General features: G+C 31.4%; 2 protein-coding genes across 2 annotated transcripts; one reads left to right on the top strand and one right to left on the bottom strand.

Moving 5' to 3' along the window:
- Positions 1–2,011: 2,011 nt before the first annotated feature.
- On the bottom strand, positions 2,012–2,691 carry LOC124530994 (heat shock protein Hsp-12.2-like). Its single transcript, XM_047105384.1, has one exon. The coding sequence runs from the start codon at positions 2,633–2,635 to the stop codon at positions 2,135–2,137; it is 501 nt and encodes a 166-aa protein (XP_046961340.1). The 5' UTR covers positions 2,636–2,691; the 3' UTR covers positions 2,012–2,134.
- Positions 2,692–7,318: 4,627 nt separating this feature from the next.
- LOC124543835 lies at positions 7,319–11,801 on the top strand. Its single transcript, XM_047122160.1, has 4 exons — positions 7,319–7,370; positions 7,699–7,813; positions 8,234–8,326; positions 11,689–11,801. Exons 1-4 carry the CDS (start codon positions 7,319–7,321, stop codon positions 11,765–11,767), a joined length of 339 nt encoding a protein of 112 aa, XP_046978116.1. The 3' UTR covers positions 11,768–11,801.
- The last annotated feature ends 1,073 nt before the right edge of the window (positions 11,802–12,874 follow it).

The following is a 12,874-nucleotide window of genomic DNA, read 5'->3' as shown; positions in this document are numbered from 1 at the left end:
AATTTCTTTGTTATCAATCCCAAAGCGAATGTCATCACAGACTTTGATCAAAGCTGTTGTGGTGCTATGTCCCGGGCGAAATCCCGATTGAAATGGGCTTAAAATATTGTTTAATGAGAGAAAGTTGGAAAGCTGTCCATGGACAATGCGTTCGAGAACCTTAGAAAGGAAAGGAAGGATAGATATAGGACGGTAGTGAGCTAACAAAGTAGGATTAGAGATTTTGGGAATGGGTAGGATATGAGCTATTTGCCAACTATTGGGAAAAATACCTGAATTTAAAGAGAAATTATATAGGTGGCATAGAACAGGAAGAATGGTATCTAAGGACAGGAGTATCATTTTGCGACTGATACTTACAGATTGAATACCAAGAATACTCTTCCTGATATCCTCAGAAGTCACTAGAGTAAAAGAGAAAGGAGAAAAATTAGGCTTAGGACGTGTGGTTATGGAATTCAAGGTGTGAATTTATTCGCATTGTCCATGGTAGCCGCCGTGAAGTGCTTATTCAGTATACATATATAGTATTTATTAAAAAGAGACCGGTTGTGTTAGTTTTTTTCTTTTTAGTATTCACGAATCATTATTATTATCATAATCATCATTATATAGTATAAAACAAAGTCACTTACCGCTGTCTGTACCTATTTGTGCTTAGATGTTTCAAACTATGCAACGGATTTTGAGGTGATTTTTTTTAATAAATATAGTGATTCGAGAAAGATTTATGTGTACAATACATGGACAACACAGTAAAGAAACACAGATCATTTTAGAAGTTTCTAAAGTGATGTCGTAAATAAACAAATTCGGTATATATGTATCGACATTACTGTCGATAATATCTACAGTTTTGACCTCAAAAGAATATTTAAAATATAATTTAAGGAAGAATTTCCTTTTAAGGAAGTTTATCTAATGTGTGTCAAAATGTAATGAAATATTGATAATATAAAAATGTCTTCAGTCGAAGAAATAGATTCACTTTGTTGGCCTCCAGGCTCAGAATCCGCCTTACCTCTCAGTGCAGTTTCAGGATTTAAAAAATATTTATAGACCGAAAAGTAATAGTCAGACCTGGACTACTTCTATCAGCATCAACTACAATGTTTCTATTGAAAATAGCTTTTCTAAATAAAGATCCTTGGGCTGTAATTTTTCAGTATAAATTCAGCTTTTCTGTTTTTGTATTTTTATGTTTATATATTTTTTTTAATTTAAATATATCACCGTTATTTGTAACGCTGTACTTGTCGTGTTGCACTTCCTTTATGTTCTGTTGTAAGTATTGTGAAATAATAAATCGCACCGTATTTTGACATTGAAATCAAGCATACTGTCGAAGATTTTTACCGAAATAATTTACAATTTATCTGACTCGATTATTTACTACTATTATAGTTTCATCTGGGGTTACAACTGAATACTTAAAAGGATTTGAATTCGCCATATTCGCTTGAGAGCTGCTTGTTGTGTTTACATAGCCATGACAGCTTATAGTGTGAGTAGGTACCGCTCAAAGGGTTAACAAGGCATTATTAATAGGTTTAGGTAATAGGTACGAGCCGAGATGGCCCAGTGGTTAGAACGCGTGCATCTTAATCGATGATTGCGGGTTCAAGCACCACTATATATCTGTGCTTAATGTGTATTTCAAGTTCATCTTGTGCTCGGCGGTGAAGAAAATTCGTGAGGAAACCTGCATGTGTCTAATATCATCGAAATTCTGCCACATGTGCATTCCACCCACCCGCATTGGAACAGCGTGGTGGAATATATTCCAAACCCTCTCCTTAATGGAAGAGGAGGCCTTATTCCAGCAGTGGGAAATTTACAGGCTGTTACTTTACTTTACTTACTTTTACTTTTAATAGGTTAGTTTTAGGTTAATAATACATACAGATACACTACTTAGTACATTTTATTATTTACAGTAGCATTAATTCTTTTTTTATATTCTAGAAAACACATATTTAAAATTGAGTTTCAGCTCAAAAATAGAAAGCGATTAAATTATAAACTATTTATTTTCAAATTACATAAGAAACTTATAATACATAGTATATAAACATATTAAACTATCAGTCAGGATACTAAATATTGCTACATTATATCTAACAAAGCTACACTTTTAGGCCTTATCATCTGCAGACTTGTCTTGAATGGGTATTTTTCGCTCCGGGAGGGGTTCAGCCCTGAACGCCACCAACCTCAGTTTTCCCTTATCAAGGTGACACTCTACCCTCTCTGGGGGAAAGCCCTCGGGTAACAGGAAACGTCTTTCGAAGTGGCTCTTCGTCCACCCATCTTCGCGCTTAATTTCCTTCTTGCCTTCTATCATAATCTCGTTACCGACTGTTTTCACTTCGATCTGTTCTGGTGTAAAATTCTGAACATCCAAATGCACTTCAACTTTTTTTCCGTCCACTTTGATTTCCGAGTCGGAGTAGATTCCTTCGATTCCATGCTGCTCTTTCTCCAGAGGGGCCGAAATCTGTCTGATAAACTTCACTGGATCGCGGAAGAAAGGGTCTTTGGCGAAAACAGCAAATGGATCTTCTAAAATCCTCGCAACTGGATCCCGGTAAGCCACATTTTTCAAATGACGCAACCAATATGGCATAAGAGACATTGTATTCGTTTGTTTTTCTTCGTGTAAGCAAGTAACTCGTTTGTTTGTATTCGACTGACGCGCCCTCCCGCAATTTCCGCGCTTATATACCTTCTTAGTCGCGCCATCTATATTCGAGAAGCGGCTTGAAATATCTGGAATTTTCTAGGGCAAAACAGAACGTTGGGTCAGTGCCATCTGTTGTTACGTAGATTATTTATCTATGTAAGATTCTAGAAAAGTGACCATATTTATTTATTCAAGTTGTTGTTTTATAAATATAAAAAAGAAATCGTAATTTAGAAAGAAAAGATAGATGTTATTTTAGATTTATCTTTATCTTCATAAATATTTTTAATTCCAATCTACTACAGCACCATCTTGGGGCGAGTAGTTAAAAGTAAACATATTAACAAACAAACAATTTAAAAACATTTTTTAGTCGTTTTATAAAGATAAAATTTCAGAAAATAATTATTTAATTGAATAATTAGTTTTTTATTTAAATGATATAATACATGGATAATCATTTCAAAGAATTATTTAAGTTGCATAATATTTTCGACGCATTGCACGATGCACATACTTATTTAATATTATGAAACAAGTAGATGCTATGAAATTTCTAATATTTTTTCTGTCAACAATAAAATAATTGTCCAAAACAATAGTAGTTATAGACCTGATAGTTATTTTTAAGAGTAGGTATATATTATTACATATATTTTGGTCTTTGCGAAAAAAATAGTAACCACTGAGAAGATTCTGGATTACAGCCTGAAGATTGCGATCTATAATAGAAATTATCCGATAATGAACAGACTTGTCGAATACCATGGAGATCAGTCAAGGAATCCAGAGCAAGAAGACAAATCCCAGCACTCTTAACTTTGCCGTTTCGTAAATTCAAATCATTTATAAAAAATGCATTGTTAAAAAAGGCATATTATTCGATGCAAGATGATACAAGATTTTGTAGATGATAAAAAAGCGTGGAATTAATACCTGTTCCAGGCAGGATACATTACACACATAAATAATTGTATTTAACTAATATGATTGTATTTTTTAAATGTTGAAAAATAAAATACAGACGAATTGATAACCTCCTCCATTTTGAAGTCGGTTGACAAGAGTAACTACTAAATTTTTTGCCGGTTCTTCTCGGTAGAATCTACTCTCCGAACCAGTGGTAGCTTCACCTAATTGTTAAATAACGATCCAAAAGTGCTTGTAAAAGCCCACTTGAATAAAGTTTATTTTGATTTTAACTCGAAATCTAAGCGTCTGCATATTAATAACATACTTATATTGATAAAATAATATCGTCACACTGAAATCGTGATGCTGCTTGAAAAAAAGGGGCACTATAATAAAATTAATACAAAAATAAAAAATATACAGTCAGGCTAAAATATGTATAGGATGTCTGATAGATACAAAACTAACTATTTTCAAAAAAGTCATTAAATGATTTGGGCTTGTCACCGACTTCAAACTTGTAAGTGTATTGTCGGTTAGATTTTAAGTTTAATTATTAAGCATTTATTAATGAACTCTTCTTCTAATGCGTTTCGGAACAATTTAATATATTTAAATTATTGTCATCATCAATCAGAAGCCCTGCTCTTCCCTATAGATGTCTATTTACTGTCAAGAAGGAATTAAATTTAATGAACTTACCATTGATTGATGAACGTTCTAAAGACACTGTATTATTATTACAAAATACTTATAAGTATATTTAAATAAGTATTTGAAACGGCTCGTACTCCATCGTTCGATTTACAAAACTTGCTATAATCAATATGAGTGTATGAAATGAATAACCATACAAAGATAACTCACCAGTTTTTTTATTTTTAGATGCTTACGGATTGACCACCAATGGCAGACACTGTCATCATAAAAACTACGGACTGATGTATCAAATTTTCGAGGGGAAAACCAATAATTAATATTTCTTCCATTTCTTATTCCAAAGACCGCGAGACATATGGTATAATATTAGGCCTACGATGTAGTCGGCCACGTTGGCACCACGGTTGGTGTGTTGCTGCAAAATATTTTGTTGCTCCTTACTCTTTTGATGTTTATTTGGTGGTAGGGCTTTGTGCAAGCCCGTCTGGGTAGGTACCACACACTTATCAGTTATTCCTCCGCCAAATAACAGTACTCAGTATTGGTGTGTTCCGGTTTGAAGGGTGAGTGAGCCAGTGTAACTACAGGTACAAGGGACATAACATGTTAGTTCCCAAAGTTGGTGGCATATTGATGATGTAAGGAATAGTTAATATTTCTTACAGTGTCATTGTCTATGACGCTGTAAGAAATATTGGGTCTTTGTGACCACTTACCATCAGGTGGCCCATATGCTAATCCACCAACCTATACCAAAAAAAATATGGCCCACTGGTTAGAACGCATGCATCTTAACCGATGATTGCGGGTTCAAACCCAGGCAAGCACCGCTGAATATTCATGTGCTTAATTTGTGTTTATAATTCATCTCGTGCTTGGCGGTAAAGGTGAAACTTCGTGAGACCTGCATGTGTCTAATTTCACAGAAACTCTGCCACATGTGTATTCCACCAACACGCATTGGAACAGCGTTGTGGAATATGTTCGGAAGCTTCTCCTCAAAGCGACAAGATTCCTTAGCCCAGCCGTGGGAAATTTACAAGCTTTTGTTGTTGCTCTTTTGATGATTGATGATTTTTGTTCTCACTTTCTCATTTGAATCGGCTCCGATGCCATTTGCTTGCCCTGCAATATCGCTCTCGTCTCTCTAAGTCTTAAAACTTACAGCCCAAGTGTTGTAAGCAATCGTTTGACCAATGTAACTGAAACTTGATTACCAAGAGCTGAATCAACCATTTCGGGGTTCATCATATTATTCCAATGGTAGATATATTTAGCTTTAATAATTTTACTAACAATTAATTTCAAATCTTTGACCTGCCCGGTGGCCTCAACCAGTGCCTACATTACCTATAATTGCTTAATGGATAATCCGATCTTGTGAGTAACACTGCAGACGAGCTTGCAGTCAATGCAGGAAGTCAGATGAAACCACACGATCCCAAATCTCCCCCTAATGAGCTACTCACTCACTCATTTTTATGAGTTATACAAACAACTCGTGATGAATGTTTGATCAACGTTTGACGCACAACAGTAACTGTTTGTATTGAATACTACTCTAATTATTCGGTAATAAAAACCGAATGATGGCTTGCAAAGGTAAATTTGAACATTCTATTAATACGATTATATGTGTAGTTAGAGTCTGTTGCACTTTGTTTAGTCTTGGATATAAACGATAAAAAATCAGTTAAATCAATAGAATATCTTAAGTAGGTACCTATATTTAATTCTTATGTACCTAAAATGGAAGGAAAAATATAAAAAATAAAGTACGAGTGAGGTTTTGTTAGTAATATGACAGTCCAAATGTGAGTCTTACTGAATTTTCGCCTGAATTTGAATGAATTCAGCCAAAATTAAAATTTAGTTGTTTTAGAATGATCAATCTTCTATAGCGAGAATATCTTTACCTTACAAAAAAAATATAAACATCTACATATACTTTCTTTCGTTTAATTAACTTCAAAGATAGTGTGAAATTTTATATATTTAAAGAAAAAAACTAAAACCTGTAGTAGGTAAATAATTATAATTTAGGCATACCCAAAATGAAACAATTAATTACCTACTTATTTCATGGATAAATGCCGAATGGAGTAAAACATTTTATAGTAAATTAACATTTTTAAAAACTAACAAATAAATCTATTTTTGACCATAGTACACAGTTCAGAAACCTGAAACACATTATGTCAATTTTTTTCGGCGAATCGTGCTCGGCTAATTGAGAATACGAGTACTTTGGGGATTAACGTTTGCGACTTATTTTTGGATTACAATTTGTTTACCATACATAGTCGAGTAGTAATCACTATTTTTATATTATATAATCGATTTATAATCGCTCGTGTGTTTGTTGGTGAAGCCCTTTTTGACCGAAATATATCTTTTTTGTCTTTCATACCTATCATGCTATTCTATATATGTATGTATGGGCCACTATGACCTTTATAGAATCTATAAAAATAAATGTTCATAGATTTTTTAATATAAGGTCAATACACATATTTTTATTAAGTATCAACCAACAAAGTTAATCTAGATTTCTTTTTCATTTTGTTTTAACTTATAAATTTCTGGAGCTGTATTTAATTTTGAAATATAATATATTGCACTCGAAGTCAGGCTTTTTTGAAGTTAGATTTACGTACGCTGTCAGTACTTTGGGAAACCCATTATCCAATATCTATTTATATCGAATATTTATTTCTCAATGTATAGTGTGATCACATTACAGATAAAAAAAACAACGGTTATAACTCGTTCCAACTGCTCTATATTAAACTAGATTGAAATTGTAAATAGAGCACAAAGGCATTTTATTTAAACATCCTGGACTTGTTAATTGGACAAAATGAATAGTATCTACATATTTACTTTTTTAATATATTTAAGCACGAAGGACGTCAGATTTACGTCGATGAAATGCGAGTGGGGACAATTTTTGCGTGGTATATATTCCAATGTAATATTTGAAATAATTTATTTTGACACACATACTTCGCCGTTCAATTTAAAAAAAAAACAATAATGGAAGCAAAAATCTTAGTGTTGATAATGGCGGCACTCATATCCGTCTCGTGCAAGCCATTGGATATTGTTGAAAGCGGTATTTATTATTATTATATATTAAAAAAAATAAGAAACAATAAAAGTACAATTGTAATAATTTTCTGCATTTAAATTTGAATAGCCTTTTAGTGTATTAAACAGACCAATAGACGTTAATCATTTTACGTATTAATTTTCAATGCCCCTAAAATAGTTTTTATTTACTTTTAACGGTTTTATTACTACATATCTCTTTGAAAAATGGTTTGAGTACAATAAAATACAACAATGTATATAAACGTATATTACTGCCTGGATAACCTAGATAGAAATAGTTCATTTTCTATTATTATATTCTGTTATATATTTATATTTATTTTTTCCAGAATCTGCAATCGAGAACAATCCCGTACACAAATTAATCAAAAGGTTCATTAACCCATCTTTGACTGTTGGAAGCTTTTCTGGCGCTGACATTTCAAAAATTAGAACCAAAAGAGGGTAATTTGCAATTTACTGTATATTTTTAAATAGTAGTTTTTTTATAAGTTAAGTTCATTTATTACGAATAATATATCTAAAGAAAACTTATAGATAATTAGTCTTTTTGCAATCGTTAAATTAATAGAGGTAATAATAAAACAATCAATATCCTTTTAAACATTTGATCAATTCATTCCGATGTTTTTATAAAAGTCGTTAAGGTCAATGATTCAACTGTCACTTCAAAGAAAATTACTACGTTTTATATTAGCTGAAACACTTATTATTATATTTGTTTATTAAAGACAAACTTTTCATGTACAATAAAGAATACAAAAAGTCTTGTTCATACGTAAATATTATTATGGATAAACTTAATATTATTCCTTGATTTTGGTCTATGAGAACTGTATTTACTAATTTTATTTTTAAATGCAGATTCGAGGAAGAATGTGAAAAGCTGAACCTCTGTTTACTCCACGCACGATCCAATAGAAACTTCTTTGCAGCGTTCGAACTTTACTTCGTAAAGTAAGTTTATAATCGTTGATTTTTTGGCCTTCTTTAGAAGACCACTCTGCCCAAAATTTTTGAGTCCCGAGCGGAAATGACATAATGTTACTTGTATCAATTCTTATTATCAATACATAAATCCATCATTGGCCTTTATATATTTTTTACATTTCAGTCCACTAATTTACAGTACACGTGGCGCGTTAACACGTTCACTGCCACCTAAATTTTTCCTATGCTCATAGCGATGCCGCCATACATAATGCCGCGAACACGCTAAGCGTGTCCCCGGCATCGCAAGATAAATTGTATGGACACGCGTAGCGTGTCCACTGGCACAGGAACAAAAAAATGATATTTTTTTTGTTAAAACGGTCTTTGTTAGTTAATATTTCTTGTGTTATGCAATAATTAAGGTGTTTAGAATAATGTTGTCAGTGTTTTATCCTGGAATTATGACAAAAAACCGCTTTTATGGTAAGTAAACATCATAATGTAATCAGTGGTTGTAAAACTTTTTAATAAATTCCCACATATCATATTTATATTGGTGTCGAATTTGATATATACTTTTTATCGCGTTATGATTTAGTTCGTATTTCAATAAAAAAATTGTTCATGATATATACTGTTACCTGTTATCTACTGTTGTATCCCTGCAAAGGACGCGGGTCAGTTTGAAAGTAGCAAGGTATAATCAAATAAAATAAAATAGAACTTTCAATACAAATTAAAACAGAGTTTAAATTTCGCTTCATAAAGTGTCCATAAAAATCCACCTTCTTTTTTTGTTTTCTCAAATACATACTTATTAATTTCTAAAATCAATTTTTATCTCACTTGTTTCGTTCACTTTCTTATTAGTTGCTAGAAATGTTCAAAGGTCATAGGATATCGATTCGGTGCACATGTCTTGATATAATAATAAAGAACAATTAAATAAGTAATAATTAATAAACAAATAATTAAAAAATAATCAAGCTTCTTGTAAGCTAAACTCGTTTTATTGTTTCATTACTTCAATTCTTGTAACACGAATTTGAAGTTGACATGAGTTTACATTTTTAAGGTAAATCAGCCTTATTTAGTGTTTAATTTTATATATTTGGTGTATGTATGTGGTAGTTAATGATTAATCGAACTAACATATAGGTACTTGTAATACATAATCAGTATCAACATAACACAAAGTAAGACAATTTAGTATAAACTTTGTCATTAAATAGGAATGGCAGAATTACGGCTTATATAGTTTTCAACCGACTTCCAAAAGAAGGAGGTTATCAATTCGTCTGTATTTTTTTTTATGTTTGTTACCTCATAACTTTTCACTGGGTGGACCGATTTTGATAATTTTTTTTTTGTTTGAAAGGTAGTGCTTCCCGTGGGGTCCCATTTTTTTTATTTTTTTCCGATGATGGTATCCATATGAAAACGACATAAGTCTTAAATTTGCATTATGTATATGCGTGACAAATAGGTGAATAACTGAAAATCACGTTAACCAATTTTGATAATTCTTTTTTTATTATAAAATATATACTTCAAGGATAATTTGGTGAAAGTTTGGTAAGGTTCTGAGCACAGGATCCATGACAAAGTAACAGAACGGAAGGGAACGGAACAATTCTGAGGAGCACGTTAGCGATACTCAGTCGAATCTTTTATTTATAGGTTATTTGGATATTTGAGTCACCTTCCGTAATGTGGTTATGTTTATGTAATTATCATAGTCGAATATTATAATCACTAGCTATCCACCCCGGCTTCGCACGGGTACAATACTGATACTAAATATACTACAGAATTTGTTTATTTACGACATCACATCGCAAACTTCTAAAATTATCAGTGTTTCTTTACTATATTGTTCATGTATTATATACACAAACCTTCCCCTTGAATCACACTATCTTTTAAAAAAAACCGCATCAAAATCCGTTGCGTAGATTTAAAGATATAGGGACAGAGAAAGCGACTTTGTTTTATACTATGTAGTGATGGAACTCCTATACGGCTCGCAGTTAGGGTGCGATATGGGGCAGAATTTCTTACTATCTTTAATCAAATTTTGTGTATGTGATGTGATGTCATATGATGTACGAAATATAGTTGGTCTTTTTCAAAGTATTTTTGCTGAGTTCGATTACAGCTCTTTCGAGGGATCCTTGTAGTTTACGCCGCGTGACGTATTATATCCGCATTTTCGAAAGTCTATTTTTGCTTTATTCGCAAAATATTGGCTGACACCGGCTCCAAATATACCAATAACTATAACTACATTATATAATCGTAAATCGACTTTTAAGTAGTCTAATATTTTTCATTTCATTTAACTTAGGAAGACTCTAAAAAATATGTTGAATACGCAATTATTTTTATTACTTTTTCGTGCATATTAATTTGTTTTAAAATAGTGTTTTGTTTGAAGTCGGTTTTTCTTTTTGTTAAAATTTTTATTTATACTACAAAGGTGTATAAATTTTTATAATAATAGATATTTGTACAAAAAAAAAATGTAACAAAGTTCCGCAAATTTGAGAAAACAATAACAAAATTAGTTCAATTTTCAACAAATTGGTAATAAGCCATAAATAAAATGTGGTTTGTTGAAAAAACAGTTTGACAATCTATGATTATCCTTAATAAGTGAACAAGCCTAGCGTGTCGCCGGCATTACGAAAGAATTTTTTTGTAAAATAAAAAAAAATATTATTTTTAACGGCCACTTAAAAACTCAGTAGCTTATCGCTTGAAGAATGCACACAATTAGTTTGAATGAATAATTTAGCCTAGTTTTTAAGATATCACTGAAATTCTTAGAACAAGCCTAGCGTGTTCGCGGCGTGGCTATAGAAATTCGCATGAACACGCTAGGCGTGTCGCTGGCACTGAACGTGTTAAATATTGTATCTTGTATCTGACGCTATTCCTACTGCGTATAAGTATTAGATTAATAAAACAACCATTTTACATATAGGAGTCAATATTATGGTCTTTTACCAAAGCACTTTTAGAAAGAAAGGTAGAAACTTTCTTTCTAAAAGTGCATTAAACCTAAGAACATTTCCAACAAAATCATGATCAATTACTCATTCAATTTTGTTGAAGTATTTATATTAGTCTCCACATACATATTCTAAATAATTTAGATTTCAGTACCAGAACAATACGAACTCCTATTGGTCTATCGCTTAAATTGTTTTTTTTTTTTTTGATAGCTATTCATGGCCTTTAGTGTTATAAATTAAAAAAATATAGTAATACACGTAGCTAAAAGTTTTTAACGATGAAAAGTGCCCCAGGTCAGAAAAAAGTTTACGAAATAATAAGCTGTTTCGTAAAATTATCAATATTTATTAATTTTTTTGTCTTTACAGCAAAGAGAATGCTCGTCTATGGGATCATCAGGCGCGTTCACGTTCCGAATGTCATCGGCGTTACAGCTGTTACAGATAAAGAATAGTTTTAGCTTAGTTTAAACACTTATTTATTTATGTAATATAGTATTAGGCATTGTGTACAGTATAAGAAAACTAAAAATAAAAACCATGACAATCATCTCTCTTTTTTAATTTTTACATCTTCCTTATTTCAAGTAATCAACAATAACCAAAATTACTCAAAACTATTTATTCTTTATTCAAGTGGACACATAAAATCACTTTTGAGTCATATTAGATTATACTGAGAAGAACCTGTAAGAAACTGATTAGTTGCTCTTTTCCACCACTTTAATTACATAGTATGTCATATTTATATATCTGGCCTAGAATTCAATAAATACTAAATCCACTCTTTATTTAGTATAATCTTGTAACCTATCAAATATTTATAGAATATAATGTATTATATTTATTGTTAAAAATTAGGTTTTTTACATAAAACTTAATGTATATTTAGGATATTTATGTTATGTATAATCTACATCATTAATACGAATAACAAGTTGGCAACTATTTTTGCAATACTTGCCATAAAAAAATAATTAGTTAACATAACGGCAATTTTTTTTGGTTTGTACATAAGAACTGTCAACAAAATATTTTTTTGTTGTTTAACAAGATCTTTACATTTGATCTTTTATTAATAATCTATATAAATTAAAACGAAACAAATACCGTAATCACCACTTCCATAGTTTTGATTGGATCGTAGTGCCGTGTAAGGGTGAGACGTATAAAACGTATAAAATAAAACAAGTGACACATTCCACACATCTTTTATTTCATCTTTACATCTAAAGAATACTCGTTACCACACAACACATAAATTATATAGATAAAAAACAACCTTTATAAATTAATACATTCTTAATAACTTATGGAATAATTCGTTTCAATTTAAATAATTTGTTCCTACCATTTGGTTTTATTATATTAATAAATACGAATACCGTTTTGATATATTTAAAATAAATTCCATAGTGGAATGTTTCAATCGAGTTTAGCTTTATCAAAACATTTCTCAAATTACTTATTTTAATGGACAAAAGCACTGAACGAGTGGATACAGTATTTTAAATTATTTAAGTTAGTTTGTAGGTCACGTGAGGTGCCCACACCC

The sequence above is a fragment of the Vanessa cardui genome, chromosome 1 (genome assembly GCF_905220365.1).
Source record: "Vanessa cardui chromosome 1, ilVanCard2.1, whole genome shotgun sequence".
Lineage (NCBI taxonomy): Eukaryota > Metazoa > Arthropoda > Insecta > Lepidoptera > Nymphalidae > Vanessa > Vanessa cardui.
This window is presented reverse-complemented; position numbering and strand designations above follow the sequence as displayed.